Consider the following 17,315-nt stretch of genomic DNA (forward strand, 5'->3'; position numbering starts at 1 on the left):
GGAGTATTGATAGGGTTTGCATTGATTCTGTACATTGATTAGGGCAGCATTGCTATCTAGTCAATATTAAGTCTGTAAACATGGCTTTTTCCTTTTATTTGCTTTTTAAATTTCTTTTAGTTGTATTTTGTAGTTTTCAGTGTACCTGTCTTTCATATCCTTGGTTTTTTCTAGGTATGTTATTCTTTTCGATGCTGTTGTAAATGGTATTGTTTTCTTAATTTCCTTCTCAGATTGTTCAGTGACGGTGTATTAAAAAAACGGCTGATTGTGTTGATCTTATACCTTGCAGCTTTGCTGAGTTCATTTAACAGTTTCTTGTGCATTCTTTGGGATTTTCTATATATAAGATCTTGACCTCTGTGAATAGAGTTAGTTTTACTTCTTCTTTTCCAGTTTGGATGCCTTTTGTTTCTTGTTCTTGTCCAGTTGCTCTGGCTAGAACTTCCAGCACAGTGTACAATAGCAGTGACAAAAGCAGGCATCTTGTCTGGTTCTTGATATTGGGAGGGAAAGCTTTTCACTCTTTCATGACTGAGTATCTTGGTAGTTGTGGATTTTCATATACATTCTTTATCATGTTGAAGAAGTTCCGTATTTCTAGTTTTCTGAATGTGTTTTAATCATGAAAGTGCTTTGGATTCTGTCAGATGCTTTTTCTGTGTCAAATGAGATGATTTTGTGATTTTTCTCCCCTTCATTCTACTAACGTAGTGCATTGCATTCATGGATTTTCTGTTGATTGATTGATTGAAGTATAGTTGATTTACAATATTGTGTTAGTTTCAGATTACAGCATAGTGATTTAGTGTTTTTTGCAGATTATATTCCATTATAGCTTATTACAAGATAATGGGTATAATTCCCTGTGCTATACAGCAAATCCTTGTTGCTTATCTATTTTATGTATAGTAGTTTGTATCTGTTAATTCCATACCCTAATTTGTCCCTTTCCTCTTCTCACTCCCCCTTGGTAACCACAAGTTTGTTTTCTATATCTGTGACTCTGTTTCTGCTTTGCATATACTGTCATTTGTATTTTTTTTTTTTTGGTTCTACGTATAAGTAATATCATTACCATATTTGTCTTTCTCTGTCTGACTTATTTCACGAAGCATAATATTCTCTAGGTTCATCCATGTTGCTGCAAAGCATTTTATTGTTTTTTGTGGTTGAGTAATATTCCATTGTATGTATATACCACATCTTTTTAATCCAGTCATCTGTTGATGGGTACTGGGGTTCCTTCCATGTCTTGAGTATTGTAAATAGTGCTGCTATGTTCACTGGGGTGCATGTTATCTTTTTGGATTAGAGGGTTTTTTTCCAGATATACCCAGGAGTGGAATTGCTGGGTCATATGATAGTTCTATTTTTAGTTTTTTAAGGAACTTTCATACTGTTTTCCATAATGGCTGCACCAATTTAAATTCTTACCACCAGTGTTCGGGGATTCCCTTTTCTCCACATCCTCTCCAACATTTGTTATTTGTAGGCTTTTTGATGATAGCCATTCTGACAGGTGTGAGGTGATAGCTGATTGTGGTTTTGATTTGCATTTCTCTAATAATTAGCAATGTCGAGTATCTTTTCATGTGCCTGTTAGCCATCCGTATGTCTTCTGCCCATTGTTTGATTGGGTTGTTTGGTTTTTTTTGTTTTGCGGTACGCGGGCCTCTCACTGTTGTGGCCTCTCCCGTTGCGGAGCACAGGCTCTGGACGCGCAGGCTCAGTGACCATGGCTCACGGGCCCAGCCGTTCCGCGGCATGTGGGATCTTCCTGGACCGGGGCACGAAACTGTGTCCCCTGCATCGGCAGGCGGACTCTCAACCACTGCGCCACCAGGGAAGCCCAGGTTGTTTGGTTTTTTTTGTTATTGAGCTGTGTGAGCTGTTTGTATATTTTGGATATTAACCCTTGTCAGTCTCATCATTTGCAAACATTTTCTCCCATTCAGTAGGTTGTCTTTTCATTTTGTTAATGGTTTCCTTTGTTGTGTAAAGCCTTTTAAGTTTAATTAGGTCCCATTTGTTTATTTTTGCTTTTATTTATTTTGCCTTAGAAGACTGATTCAAGAAAATATTGCTACAATTTATGTCAGAGTGTTCCGCCTATGTTCTCTTCTAGGAGTTGTGGGGGTTTTTTAAATTTTTATTTATTTATTTATTTATTTATTTATGTCTGTGTTGGGTCTTCGTTTCTGTGCGTGGGCTTTCTCTAGTTGCGGCGAGTGGGGGCCGCTCTTCATCGCGGTGCGCGGGCCTCTCACTGTCGCGGCCTCTCTTGTTGCGGAGCACAAGCTCCAGACGCGCAGGCTCAGTAGTTGTGGCTCACGGGCCTAGTTGCTCCGTGGCATGTGGGATCTTCCCAGACCAGGGCTCGAACCTGTGTCCCCTGCATTGGCAGGCAGATTCTCAACCACTGCACCACCAGGGAAGCCCTCTTCTAGGAGTTTTATGGTTTCAGAGCTTACATTTAGGTCTTTAAGCCATTTTGAATTTATTCTTGTATGTGGTGTGAGGGAATGTTCTAATCTCATTGTTTTACATGTAGCTGTCCAATTTTCCCAGCAACACTTGTTGAAGAAACTGTCTTTTCTCCATTGTATATTCTTGCCTCCTATGTCATAGATTAGTTGACCATACGTGTGTGGGTTTATTTCTGGGCTCTTTATTCTGTTCCTTTGATTTATATGTCTGTTTCTATGCCAACACCACACTGTTTTGTTTACTATAGCTTTGTAGTATAGTAGTATAGTATAAAGTCTGGAAAGGTTATGCCTCCAGCTTTGTTCTTTTTCCTCAGGATTGCTTTGGCAGTTCTGGGTCTTTTGTGGTTCCATATAAGTTTTAGGATTATTTATTCTAGTTCTGTGAAAAATGTCATGGGTATTTTGATAGGGATTGCATTAAATCTGTAGGTTGCTTTGGGTAGTATGTTCATGTTAACAATATTAATTCTTCCAATCCAAGAGCATGGGATATCTTTCCATTTCTTTGAATCATCTTCAGTTCCCTTAATCAGTGTTTTATGGTTTTAGCAAATAGATCTTTTTACTTCCTTGGTTAAGTTTATTCCTAGGTTTTGTGTTTTGTGTTTTTTTGGGTTTTTTTGGGGGGGGGATGCAATTTTAATAAACACGATTGCTTTTTTTACTTTCTCTGTCTGATTATTTCATTGTTAGTGTATAGAAACACAGTACATTTCCGTATATTAATCTTACATCCTGCTGCCTTGCTGAATTCATTTATTAGTTCTAATAGTTTTTATGTGGAAACTTTAGAGTTCTCTATATAGAATATAATGTCATCTGCAAATAGTGATAGTTTTACCTTTTCCCTTCCAATTTGGATGCCTTTTATTTCTTTTTCTTGTAGCTAGGACTTACAATATTATGTTAAATAGAAGCAGCAAGGGTGGACATCCCTGTCTAGTTCCTGAATTTATTGGGAAAGCCTTCAGTTTTTCACTGTTGCGTATTATGTTGGCTGTGGATTTGACATGGTCGGCTTTTATCATGTTGAGTTATGTCCCCTCTGTACCCACTTTGGTGAGAATTTTTATCATGAATCGTTGTTGAATTTTGTCAAATGCTTTTTCTGCATTTATTGAGATGATCATGTGATTTTTATCTATTCTTTTGTTAATGTGGTGTATCACATTGATTGATTTACATATTTTGAACCATCCTTGCAACCCTGGAGTGAATCCAACTTGAGTGTGGTATCCTTAGTATGTATTGTTGGATTCAGTTTGCTAATACTTTGTTGAGAATTTTTGCATCGATATTCATCAAAGATTTGGGGTTGTAAGTGTCTTTGTCTGGTTTTGGTATCAGGGTAATGGTGGTTTCATAGTATGAATTTCGGAGTGTTCCCTCCTCTTCATTTTTTTGGAATAGTTTGAGAAGGATAGATTTAAGTTTTTGTTTTTGTCTTTTTGTATGTTTGGTAGAATTCCCTAGTGAAGCTCTCTGGTACTGGACTTTTGTTTGCAGGGAGTTTTTTAAATTATAGGTTGTATTTCACTTCCAGTGAATGGTCTGTTCAAATTGTTTCTTCTTGACTCAGTTTTGACAGGCTGTATGTTTCTAGAAACTTGTTCACTTGTTCTAGGTTGTCCAATTTGTTGGCATATAATTGTTTGTATTCTTTCATGATTTTTTGTTTTTCTGTGGTTTCAGTTGTTTCTCTTTTATTTCTTATTTTGTTTATTTGGGTCCTCTCTCTCTTCTTGTTGGTGAGCCTCGCTAGAGGTTTATCAATTTGGTTTATCTTAAAAACAAAAACAGCTCTTGGTTTTATTGATCTTTTCTATTGCTTTTTTGATGTCTTTTATTTCCTCTCTGATCTTTATTATTTCTTCCTTCTGCTGACTTTGGGTTTTGTTTGTCCTTCTTTTTCTCATTCTTTTAGGTGGTAGGTTATCTTGTTTGAGATTTTTCTTGTTTTTGTGGAAGGCCTGTATTGCTATGCGCTTCCCTCTTAGAACTGCTTTTGCTGCATCCCATAGATTTTGTAAGATTGTGTTTCTATTTTCATTTGTCTCAAGATATTTCTGATCTCCTCTTTGATTTCATCATCAACCCACTTGCTTTTTAGTAACATGTTGTTTAGTCTCCATGTGTTTGTTCTTTTCCTGTTTTCCTTTCTATGGTTGATTTCTAGTTTCTTACCATTGTGGTGAGAAAAGATGCTTGAAAATATTTCTGTCCTCTTAAACTTGTTGAGGCTTGTTTTGTGACCAAGTATGTGTCTATCCGTGAGAATGTTCCTTGCTGGCTTGAAAAGAATGTATATTTGGTGTTTTTCTTATTTAGTGTCCTGTAGATATCTATTAAGTACAGTTGGTCCATTGTGTCATTTAGGACCTCTGTTGCCATACTGATTTTCTGTCTGGATGATCTGTTCATTGATGTAGGTGGGATGTTATAGTCCTCTATTGTTATTGTATTCCTGTGAATTTCTCCTTTTACGTCTGTTAATATTTGTTTTATATAATTAGGTGCTCCTGTATTGGAAACGTATATGTTAACAAGTGTAATACGCTGTTGTATTGATGCCTTTATTGTTATGTAATGTCCTTCTTTGTCTTTCTGTATGGTCTTTGTTTTGAAGTCTGCTTTGTCTTTTGTTAAGTATTGCTGTGCCCGCTTGCTTGTTGTTTCCATTTGCATGAAATATTTTTCATACTTCGCTTTCAGTCTGTGTGCGTCTTTTGCCATGAAGCGAGTTTCTCGTGGCAGCATCTTGTAGGTTCTACGTGAAATTCACTGCTTAGCTGCTGCACCTTGTTGAGGTGCCACGTGTGGCATGCGCTGACACTGTCTTCCCAGCGTGCCCCGTCGCCCCTGTGTGTGCACTGACGGGAGTCTTCACAGTCCCACCTGGATCACATCCTAGGCACCCCGTCTGCCTCTGCGCGGCTAGACCCAGTCTCTGCACTGATCTCACGCCAGGCCGCGGTGTGGAGTGAGCAGGGCCAGGGCATTCGCCCCTTTGAATTGGGAAGTGCGGGGAGGTGGCCACCACCAGGGCAGGTCTCTCTGTCCTGGTTGTTAGCAAGCCAGCCCGCATGCTCCTCTTGAGTAGAGTCTAGGCTTCTCCAGCCCTCCTGTCTGTCTCAGTGGGCTTCCCAGCAGGAAGGGGACTCCCCAGGGCAAGCGGACACCTTCTCTTCCTGACAGATCCCTCCCAGGAGTGCCGGTCCCAACCTGGTACCTTTCTTTTTTGCATCCTACCCGATTACATGGAGATCTTTCTTGCAGCTTTGGTTATGGGAGATCTTCTGTGAGTTTCCAGTTAGTTTTCTGTGGGAGTTATTGCTCGTGTAGATGTGTTTTTGGTGTGTTTGTGGGGGGAGGTGAGCTCCACGTCCTCATACTCTGCTGTCTTGATCCCCCTCTATTGGGAGGGCTTGATTTTTGACTCAGTCTCTCAGAGTCTCTGTTTTCTCTTGAGTTAGTTTTGGTAATTTGTATGTTTCTAGGATTCGTCCTTTTCACTTGGCTCACCTTGTATTTAGTGTAGGGGTCATACAGTTTTGTAACTTAAATTTTTTCTTCAGTGACGTACTTGTGAAAGGTGGTGACCACGCGTCTCTGTGAGGCACAAGATCGCTTCCAGAGTGCTGTCGTGTACCTGACCTTATTCAGTCTTCCCTGTGGTCTTGTGAGGAGGACGAGGTGGGGATGTTCCGGATGGAGGTTCTAGGTTTAAACCATCATTCAGCCGCCTGCTGGTGCTCGGTTTCCCTGCCTTTTACACCCGTGCCCCTGCACCACCCACACACAGAGAAAGTGAGGAGCCAACCAACACTCGTATGGTGTGCACTGTGCCAGTTGTACACCACACTGTAGGGGTGAGTTCTGTTTTCCACGTTTTCCCACTGATGCCCTTTTCCTGTCCCAGGATGCAGTCCAGGCATTAGTGATCTTGTCACCCCAGCACCCCTGAGGAGTGCTTTTTAGGAATTTTGTAGAGTTCCTCAATTTGGGTTTCTTTGATGTTTTCTCATCCGCCATTTTTAACTCCAGAAGAAACAAGGCAAAAGTAGTTATTTTTTTCAATATAACTGGCTTTTCACAGAAAACCTGCCTTCCTGTTTCTGACTTTTGCTCTTGCTTTCCGAGGAGGGAAGATGACTGTAGTGATTCATGAGGACGCCAGGACCCGGAGGTCTGTGTGGGAAGATCTTGCTCACGTGCTGTCCCACTGTTGTTGTTTTGGAGGTTAATTCCCATGAGGAGGCTCCCATCCTTCCAAGTTCACAGAATTTTTAGAGCTGCAGCCTCTGGTTGAAATATTCGCTCTGGGGAGGTTGAGTGCACGGGAGGGGTTCTCGGGCCTGATGATGATGATGCCTTTTCTCTCGAAGTGGTATTTTGCTTTACTGTTTTATCACAAACACAACACATGTTGAAAACAGAACAATCAGAAGATAGGTAAGCTGGAAAAAAACCAAACACCTATAAACACCCATAACCCAATATGGGTGCTTTTCCAAATACACATACATGTTTATGTCTGGACACGATTTTTTCTTACAAAAATTAACATAACTCATTAAAAAGCAAACATTTATTTTCCTTTAATATATGGTTACCTTTCCCCATTTTTCTACAAAGATAAATCTCTACAGCATCATTTTAATAGTGTTGAGGGTTCCAGGCTTCTACTGTTAGACAAGTTGGTTGTTTCCCTTTTATAAATAGGCACCACAACAAACAGCTTGGAATTATGCAAATGCTTCATTCTTCCCTGAGGATAAGCATGTTGTTCTTTTTCATCATAGATATTTTTACTGATTCTCCGGGCCCTACATCTCCCTACCCGACTTGTACTGTCTCTACAGCCAATTCCTCTGAAGTTATCAGCAGCGAAGGTGAGGTTCCCGGGGCTTTCAGAGAAAAGAGTAGTTGGTCAGGGAGGAGTGAGAAATTATGAGACTTAGAGCAAACAGATCTGCTCATTAGACGATTTTTAAAAATCAGTCTTCGTGGACCAGGGTTCCTCTGAGCCTGCCTGGCACAGGCCCTGTGCTGGGAAGACTGGGCGCCTGGGTGGGTATCTAGCAGCCGGGCTTTGCGTGCGTAGAGGGGCCTGCGAGAGCCTGGGCTCCTTCGTGCTCTGGTTTCTGTTCTGTAAATGGTAGAATAAAAAGGTACTGGTCATCCTCAGCAGTGCGGAGAGAGGACGGTGAGGACTCAGAGCTCTGCCATCATCCAAGGAGGCTGAACACTGTGCTCCTTGGGGTGCTGGCATTGTCCGAAATTCGGTCCAGGAGTCAAGTTTAATAATTTCTGAATTCTTAATGCTGTGACTTTGTTTGCAAAATGCCTTATGTGCAAGGTGAGTACTATTGCTGAGGAAACTGAGACTCAGAGGTTACATAATTTATCTGAATCACATAAAAAATGAGAAAGCAGAAGTAGAGTTTGAACCCGGGTTTGCTTCCACATCCTGTGCTCTTTTCCCTGTGCTACACTTTGTATTGAAAAGAATTAGAGTGTGGCCTTATTTAAGGAGCTGCAGAATTTAGTGACTGCTTTCTTACAATCCTGGAGGGTAGCCAGCCTGTCACTGTCTGAGCCGGGAATGTCTTGTGTACACTGGTGTTCCAGTGTGACTTAGCCCCATTAGATGCCAGAGTCTTTATTGCATCACTAGCAAAAAAAGAAAACACAAAAATTTCCTATTCTGTTTAAGGGAAAGAAACCTTCCAAGGAGAGATCCACAGAGGGTCCTGGAGGCTCCTCAGAAACTTCCAGCCAAGTTCCTGGAAAGCCAAGCAAACCAGAGACCAGCAGAGGAAGCAGACGAGAGGACATGTCTTCTGAGGGCACTGGCAGTGCACCTGACAAAGCGAAGGGGAGCAAGGCGGCTGCCACCAGGAAGAAACGGAGAGAGCCCTCCTCCAGCAGGAAAGAAGAGGGCAAGGCCGGGGGGCAGACGGAGGGGACCCAGAGGCGTTCGCGGGGCCGGGAGCGGCAGGCGGCCGCCAGGGTGTCTTACAAAGAGGAGAGCGGGAGTGACAAGGCCAGCAGCAGCTCTGACTTTGAGCTCTCCAGCTCGGACAGCCATCGCCCATCCGACGAGGATTCTGAGCCAGGCCTTCCAAGGCAGAGGAGGGCCGCCGCCCCTCAGAGGATGAAGGTGGGGTCCAAGAGGGAGTCCAGGTCCCAGCGTGGAAGCGACGGTCAGCCCCCTGGCTTTCCAGAAGCGTCTGTAAGCGCTTCCAGCAGTAAGCGTAAGAGAGGCAAGCGTAAGATGCCCGTGGATGGTGAGGAAGCAGACGGCCGGAGAGCAGCTGGTGTGGACCAGTGGCTGGAGGTGTTCTCTGAGCAGGAGGAGAAGTGGGTGTGCGTGGACTGTGTGCACGGTGTAGTGGGCCAGCCCCTGACCTGCTACCAGTATGCCACCAAGCCTGTGACCTACATCGTGGGCATCGACAGCGACGGCTGCTTGCGCGATGTCACACAGAGGTACGACCCTGCCTGGATGACGGTGACCCGAAAGTGCCGGGTTGATGCCGCGTGGTGGGCCGAGACCCTGCGACCCTACCGGAGCCCGCTGGTGGAGAGGGAGCAGAAGGAGGACCAGGAGGTGAGGCCTTGCACACGTGCACCTGCTGGATGCCCAGCCCCGTGTTGTGTTTTTACCTCAATTAATTGTCACAGCAACAGTACAAAGCTGGGGTTATCGTAGCCTTAATTTTACCAGCTAAACGTTTAGAGTCTGAGAGATGAGCCAACCTGTATTTGAACCCAGGTTGCTCTGGCTTCAAAGCCTGTGTACTTTCAGTTATTGCCCAGTTATAAATTTGGAGCTTTACGTCAGGTAAGTAGTCCTGAGTGAAAGAGGAAAACATGCAGTAACATAATTGGTCCCCCTTCTCAGCGTGCACATGCACAGAGGTGTGCACGCCAGCACCCCTGCCCCGACCCGGCACACTCAGCTCCCAGGAGGAGGGCTGAGGAGATGGCTTGTCTGTTGAGGGGCACCCTGGGGGGCGGCTTCTGGAGCAGCAGCGCGTCCCTGAGTCGTAGGACAGCCGTGGGCCCGGAAGAGGGCCGGGGGCTTGTGCAGGGCTGCCCACAGCGCAGGGTGGGCAGACTTGCTAGAGAATTATTCCCACTTCCCCGGGGCAGGGAGTCGTCCCTCTGCACTGCATCGCTCAGGGTGTGGCTCAGAGGTGACAGGGTCGTGGGAGTCGTGCAGAGCGTGTTGTGACTGACCTGGTTCAAGGGCTTGTCATGCAAGCTGGCCAAGCGGGGTCCCTCCTGCTCCCCACTTGCCGCTCCTCCCTTGTCTGTCGGGGTTTGAAGAGATGCTGCGGGGAAATGCAGGAGACCTGGTGAGTGGGATGCAGGTGAGAGCAGTGGGCTTGCCTGTGAAGAGCTAGGCTCCTTGAGGCGGCGGGGAAAACATGTGTTGATCGTAGTGGACGGAGAAGGTGTGAGTGCTCATTCTGGTTTCCGGGGGAGCCGAGCCGCTGAACCCGTGTCACAGAATTGTGGTGTCACTTGAGGTGAGGCCTCCTCCCGAGGAAGGCTCTGCTCGGGCCGGCCGAGGTGTCAGAGGGTAGGGCTGACTTTTCTGTTGCTGCGAGCTGCAGGATTACCGGCCCCTGCGGAGCTTCCGAGGCACCTAAACCCGTGGGACAGAACGCCAGGTCACAGCGTGGTGCGGCGGCCCTGGGGCCCCGAAAGCCCCACGGCACCATCAGTTACCTGGGCAAGTTCGGGGGTCGCCGCCAACCTCCCTCCCTCTCCGAGCACCACGCCCAACGTCGTCTCTCGGCCTCTGCAGTTTCAGGCGAGGCACCTGGACCAGCCTCTGCCCACCGTCATAGGCATGTACAAGAACCACCCTCTGTACGCCCTCAAGAGGCACCTCCTCAAGTACGAGGCCATCTACCCCGAGACGGCCGCCATCCTCGGGTACTGCCGCGGAGAGGCTGTCTACTCCAGGTGAGGAGTCGCCCGGCGGCCTGGGATTAGCAGCCTTCGCCGGGCTGGGGTTCGAGCTTCACGGTGTGCGCATGCCGTTTGTGGGCGGGGGGCATGGCAGAGAGGTTGCGGCCTGAAAATGAAAACCACGGGGATTACAAGATCAGCAGGGGGCTTCCCTGGTGGCGCAGAGGTTGAGAGTCCGCCTGCCAATGCAGGGGACACGGGTTCGTGCCCTGGTCCGGGAAGATCCCACATGCCGCGGAGCGGCTGGGCCCGTGAGCCATGGCCGCTGAGCCTGCGCGTCCGGAGCCTGTGCTCCACAACGGGAGAGGCCACAACAGTGAGAGGCCCGCGTACCGCAAAAAATAAATAAATAAATAGAAGAAAAAAAAAAGATCAGCAGGGGGAGAAAATCTATGGGGGGAAAGATACGTAGGACAGATAAGGATTATATGGGGTAATAAGAAAACACCCCCCAAAACAGAAGTCAAAAAACATGCAAAAGGAAGGAATAAAGGATTTGATAATGAAACTTAAAATGAGCAGATATTTTAATGGGGACAGAGTTTCAGTTTGGGAAGAGGAGAAAGTTCTGGAGATGATGGTGGTGACGGTTACATAACAGTATGAATGTACTTGATGCCACTGAGCTGTAGACTCGGAAAATGGTTCAGAGGGTAAATTTTATCTTATGTGTGTTTTTTCCCCACAGTAAAAACATTGCCAAAGAAGGGGGGGAAGGGAACAGCATAGAAAACAAAATATATACAAAGTTAAAACTGAGAAAAAATGTAATAAACTTAAGGTGAGTCAGCATTAACAATGGAAGAAATGGAAGAAATGTTAATAGAAAGAAAATAAGTGATTTTTAGAAACTCTAAAAAGACCAAGACCAAGATGCAAGACCACAAAATAGAGGATGTTCTTAATAAATGAGAAAAGGAAGACAGAAAAGGAAACTTAGGGAAACTCACAGGAGTAGGTGGCTCAAGTCCTCTGCCTGAGAGCTACTTCCTGCAGCTCAGCCCCAAAGGGAGTCATCCCTGACCCTCCGGTTAGGGTCACTGTGGGAGCTTTCTGTCCCCTGGCTGGTCAGGGGCCCAGCTGCCGACAGTCAGCGTCCAGGGCCTGGCGACCTCAATGGAGGATACAGCACAGGTGTCCTCACGTGCAGGGGACATCTGGTGGGAAGGGGGTCCCTGCCTGGAGAAAGCTTTCGAGGCAGACTTTTCCTGTTTTTAATGTAATAAAATATACAGAACGAAATTTACCATGTAACCGCTTTAAGAGTCCAGTAGTACTAAGTACATTCACATTGTTGTGCAGCCATCACCACCATCTGCAGAACTTTTCTGTCTTCCCAAACTGTCCCCATCAACACTAACCCCCCTCCCCCCACCCAGGCCCTGGTAACCACCCTCTACTTTGTCTCTATGAATCTGACTCCTCCAGGCACCTCATAGAAGTGGATCCTACAGCATTTGTCCTTTTGTGACTGGCATCCATGGCATGCATTGATGGACACTTGTGTTGCTTCCCCTTCTGGCTGTTGCTTTTAGTGCTGCTATGAACATGGGTGCACAGACATCTCTTGAGACCCTGCTTTCAGTCCTTTTGGATGTATATGCCCAGAAGTAGGATTTCTGCATCACATGATGATTGTTTAACTTTGTAAAGAACCTCCACACTGTTTTCTGCAGTGGCTGCATCATTTTATGTCCCCCAGCAGAGCATGAAGGTCGCACTGTCTCTACATTCTCGCCAGTTCTTGTTTTGTTTCTTGAGTAGTGTCCTAATAGATGTAAAGTGGTTAGAAGCTGAGATTTATTCTGAACGGGCTGTCTGTGCCCACTTCCCTCTGCTATCCTTATGAATGTCCAGACGATGCCCACCTGCTTGCCCCTTCTCCGCTCCTCCCGGAAGACCACGACTGTGACAGTCACTCTTTCAGGCAGAGATGTGCCCCTGCGGTGGGTACGCGTGCGGAGCCCTTGGCTCTGGTCCCGCCAGCAGCTTGTGAGGCAGGGAGGCAGCACTCACCGTTCCTGATGGATCGGGGGTCACCCCGCTAGGAAGGGGCACAGAGGAGGTGTGACCCTGTCCGGTGCACTGTGCTGGACGTCAGCCTCAGCCCGGGGGCAGGCAAAGGGCCGGATGTCCGCACCACAGGGAGCTTAGTGCCCCTGCTCCTTGGAGCCCTACTGAAGGGCGGGCCTTGCTGAAGGCTCAGCAGGAAGCAGCTGGAATGTGAGGCAGGGTGTGGCTCTAAGCTCTGGAAGGAGAGCGAAGCCAGAGCCAGGTGGAACCGATTGCTCTGTGTGCATTCATCCTAACCTGTGTACTTCGTCAGCTTACTGTAGTCTCCGTGTTGTTGTCTTCTGGCTTCCCCACCCCTTCTCTGGACACTCGCCCCTCCCTCCCCGTCTCTGGTATTCAGGAGCAGACCAGACCCTGGGGGGCTTGCACCTGTGCTGCTTGGCTTTTCCCCCCGCCCCCGGCTGCTGAGCCCTTCGGCGGGAGGAGGGGGAAGGCACCACGGGAAGCCATTTAGTTTGGGATTTGTGAGTGGATGCATCCCCCTGCGAGACAGCAGGTGCCTGTTAACCGTGGGCCTGACGCAGGCCCCTGGTGCCCCGGGAGACGCTCCAGGGCCGAGCTCCCCCTTCTCCTGGGGGGCCAGAGGAGGCAGCTGGGCCCTGCGGGCTACTGGGCACGGGGTGCTTCAGTGGGCGTGAACCCTGTCTTGTCTCCCGTTGGCTCCTTAGGGACTGCGTGCACACCCTGCACTCCAAGGACACGTGGCTGAAACAGGCCCGAGTGGTGAGGCTTGGAGAAGTGCCCTACAAGGTAACAGCCGCGGGACTGTGGGCTGCCGCGCACGCGTGGGGACAGACTGTTCTGGCTTGAGAGGATCAGAGGAGAAGAGCATCTTTACTGAGGACCTTGTAAGAGATGGGCCTTCCCGAGCACACAGGAAATCTAGGCCAGCAAGCAGCCCTCCAAGCCCCGGTGTTGTGGGTCAGAACCTTGGCCTTGTGGGTCAGAACCATGTCACCCATTTGTTCTGGGAGGCCGGAGCCCTGCCTGGCGTGGACAGGCCCACCCGCCCTCACTGTCCCTTCATTTTGCATGTATGTGATCTTTGCTGAGTCTCACAGGAGTTAGCATCAGGATGCCCGTTGTACAGATGAAAAAACAGGAGCTCAGAAAGGGAAACCTGTCCAAGGCCAGAGCTAGTGAGATGGCAGCGTGCAGCCCCAATGCCTCATTCCCTCTCTAGCCGGTCAGCTGCCCACAGACGCATGAATTCAGTGCAGACCACACAGGCTGTCACGGGACATAGGGCCCGCTTCAGCCGGCGGAGGACGGTGGCCAGTCATGAGACACAGTCGCTTTTCTTTGTCAGATCCCTCGGAGGAGCCCTTCGCATTGTGAGACCCAGGGAGCTGGGCCAGGGTGCAGGGGCCTCTGGTTGGTGGGAAGGGGCTGAGGCACGGGGAGCCGGTCACTGCCAAAAGCAGGCCCCGTCACTCACCGGCCACAGGAACATCTCTGAGTCCCAATTTCCCCTTCAGTGATGGACACCAAGCACAGCATAGCTGTTCAAGACACGCGCTCTACAAGCTGTGTGACTGTAGGTGACTGTTTACAGCTCCTAGGCTGCTGTAAGATGGAGGCGATGATGGACTCTACTTCCTGGGTTTGTTGAAAAGATTAATGAACACACAGAAGCACTGAGAGCAGTGCCCGGTGTACAGTGAATGCTCAGGAAGTGGCTGCCTTTGTTATTAACTGTGGCTGTGCCCTCGGGTGTAGGTTGTAAAAGGCTACTCCAACCGGGCCCGGAGAGCCCGCCTGGCTGAGCCGCAACTGCAGGACTACAATGACCTGGGCCTGTTTGGCAAGTGGCAGACCGAGGAGTACCAGCCGCCAGTGGCTGTGGACGGGAAGGTAGGGCCGCGCTCAGTGGTACCAGGCCACCTGGTAGGTAAGGGCCACGCTCAGTCGGTACCAGGCCACCTCCCTCTGTGGCCGCCGGACCCAGTGTGCCACCCTCCGCAGGTCCCCCGGAACGAATTTGGCAACGTGTACCTCTTCCTGCCCGGCATGATGCCTGTCGGCTGCGTCCAGCTGAACCTGCCCAACTTGCACCGCGTGGCCCGAAAGCTGAACATTGACTGTGCCCAGGCTGTTACGGGCTTCGATTTCCACAAAGGCTACTCCCATCCCATGTGCGTGAGGGGCCTCCCGTGGAGGCCAGAAGGGGTGGGGGGAAGTTATGGAGAAGGGGCGGGAGGTTGGTGTGGGGCTGGCAGGGGTTGAGGCCCAGTGGCTCTTATTTTTTTTATTTTTTTTTTTTTGCGGTACGCGGGCCTCTCACTGTTGTGGTCTCTCCTGTTGCGGAGCACAGGCTCCGGACGCACAGGCTCAGCGGCCATGGCTCACGGGCCCAGCCGCTCCGCAGCACGTGGGATCTTCCCAGACCGGGGCACGAACCCGTGTCCCCTGCATCAGCAGGCGGACTCTCAACCACTGCGCCACCAGGGAAGCCCTAAGGTTTTACTCTGGATTTGCAAAATCAGCCTTAACCCTCGATGTTTTATACTTTTACTCTGGCTTCCAACCAGAGGCTGCAAAACCAGTGAAAGCTGCGAAACCAGCATCCTAACGATGTGGATTAACAGTGTTCTGGGGGTGGTCAGGGTGACTGAATAGGGTCAGCATCCTTCCTGGTTGGTGACCTCTGTCCTGCCCTGCAGTGGGGGTGGGGAGGAGCTGGGGAAGAGGACATAGCCTGGGGTCCACGGGCCTGCCTTCTGCATGGGTGGTGTCAGCCAGCAGCTGTGGCCGGGATTGTGGACTGCTGACCCTGGAAGTACTTCAGGGCCCCAAGTGCTTAGGAGCAGCCCACTGTCCCCCACGGAGGGGAGTGGAGAGGCCAGAGCAGGCCCAGACTCGAGAGACCATCTGTGTTGATCCCCACAGAACCGATGGCTACATAATCTGTGAAGAATATAAAGATGTGCTCCTGGCCGCCTGGGAGAACGAGCAGGCGCTCATTGAGAAGAAGGAGAAGGAGGTGAGCAGGCAGGGCCTGGGAGGGGCCAGGAGGGGGAAGCAGAAAGGTGGGGAAGCACGCACAGCGGAGCTGGTGTTCCCTCCAGCCTCCCTCACTCCACGTGTAAGAGAAGGGGAGAGCCCGGCCTCAGCCCTCTTTCTGGCTCTTTCTTCCTGGGAGGCAGCATTGAGCAACGACCTGCCTGCCCCTCAGAACCCTGTCTCTGTCCACTGTCTGCCTGGATCCGGGCTCTGGGGCCCGCTACCCCTGCTGCCGACACCCACCTCTGTTAAAGGGAGCTGCCCGTGGTCCAGGTCCCGGACCCCCTCCTCCACTAAACACTTGAGAGTTGGTAACAATTAAGAGGTTTTTGGTTTTGGTGCCTTTCATGTGTAGCACTTTATGAATCACACCTGGTATGGTTGAGAAACTATTTTAACCTGAAGCATTACCTGTATCTTTATGTTCCTGAAACGGCAGTGCACAGTGTTTTCCATTCTGTTTGCTTTTGCAGAAAAGGGAGAAGCGGGCTCTGGGGAACTGGAAGCTGCTGGTCAAAGGGCTGCTCATCCGGGAGCGGCTGAGGCTTCGCTACGGGGCTCAGGTCAGGGTGGTCCTTGGAGGACACGCCAGGTTTGGAGGGGGGCGGAGTTAGGGAACCAGGGGCCGATTCTGCTCAGAGATCAAGTCAGCTCTGTTCCGGTGCCACAGACCTGTGTCTCCCAGGCCCTGCGTCCTGTCCACGTTGAGGAGGTGTCCAAGGTGTCCTGGAGTCAGGCTTCGGCTGCTCTGCCAGCCCCGCCCTGTCTGCACAAGAGGGTGCCTGCTATGGGCTGGATCTGGTGCTGAGCCCACTCGGGGCGGGGGACAGGTGTCTGCATCTCCTGGCCTTGTGCTGCCCCTGGGGCTGTGACCACCCTTCAGGCCCACAGGTGCTCATTCAGGCCCCTCTCACAGCCCCTGCGGGCTCCATGGGGGCACAGAGGCCCCCCGGACACAGTCACGTGGAGTGGTCAGAGACGCACAGACACGCTCTGGGGGCAGCTGCGACCCCACGCACGGCTCCCCCTTCCCTCCCCAGCCCGTCCTCGCAGCAGCGGGCACTGAGCGCTGATGCTGTGCATTCGTGCACTTGTTCTGTTTAGAAACGAGGAAGAAAACGCAGTTACCTCCTGGATTGCTCGTAGCTCCCCAAGGGCAGTTTTGTGGCCCTAGCCCTGTGTGCACAGCAAGCGCTCTGGGACCTGCTGGGCTGAGCCCTGTCCTCCGGGTCACGGCTCAGCGCTGCTGGGGCGTCACTGCCTCTTGACGGGGCTTCCTCCACTGTCCCCCCCAGAGTGAGGAAGCCGCTCCCCACGCAGACGCAGGAGGAGGACTCTCTTCAGACGAGGAGGAGGGGACCAGCTCTCCAGCGGAAGTGGCCAGGATCCTGGCAGCCTCCTGGCCCCAAAACCGAGAGGTAGAGGAGAAGCGGAAGTGCCCCCGGAAGAGCAGGAGGGAGGAGAAGGAGGCAGCTTCCCACCTGTTCCCATTTGAGAAGCTGTGATGTGAGTGGTCACCTCCTCAGTGGCTCAGCCGTGCCCCAGACCTTGCTCCCGGATAGATCCCTCCTGCGTCTGACACGCGTGCTGTTGCAGACTCGGGCCCCTTCTCTGCAGGCCCCTCGTTGCCCTCAGTCAGGTCCCTGAAGCCGCCTGACGCTGTGGGGGGAGAGCAGGTCAGCGCAGGCCGTCTCAGGGTGACATGGCTGGACCTACATTCCCAGGTAACACTTCGTGGTGGCAGAAGACTAGAACAAAGAG

The 17,315-nt window shown here is 49.8% G+C and overlaps 1 protein-coding gene across 2 annotated transcripts in view; it reads left to right on the plus strand.

The window, feature by feature from the left end:
* Positions 1-17,243, plus strand: part of XPC (XPC complex subunit, DNA damage recognition and repair factor) — a 35,079-nt gene extending 17,836 nt beyond the window's left edge. For both annotated transcript variants that reach the window (XM_082664164.1, XM_082664165.1), the window contains exons 8-16: positions 7,295-7,384; positions 8,209-9,105; positions 10,312-10,472; positions 13,220-13,301; positions 14,271-14,405; positions 14,517-14,686; positions 15,441-15,534; positions 16,028-16,117; positions 16,850-17,243. In XM_082664164.1, coding sequence (XP_082520290.1) covers positions 7,295-7,384; positions 8,209-9,105; positions 10,312-10,472; positions 13,220-13,301; positions 14,271-14,405; positions 14,517-14,686; positions 15,441-15,534; positions 16,028-16,117; positions 16,850-17,059 — 1,929 coding nt within the window. In that variant the 3' untranslated portion in view covers positions 17,060-17,243. The remainder of the gene's footprint in view (positions 1-7,294; positions 7,385-8,208; positions 9,106-10,311; positions 10,473-13,219; positions 13,302-14,270; positions 14,406-14,516; positions 14,687-15,440; positions 15,535-16,027; positions 16,118-16,849) is intronic.
* Positions 17,244-17,315: the final 72 nt, after the last annotated feature.

The sequence above is a fragment of the Grampus griseus genome, assembly GCF_964374135.1.
Source record: "Grampus griseus genome assembly, chromosome: 10".
NCBI lineage: Eukaryota > Metazoa > Chordata > Mammalia > Artiodactyla > Delphinidae > Grampus > Grampus griseus.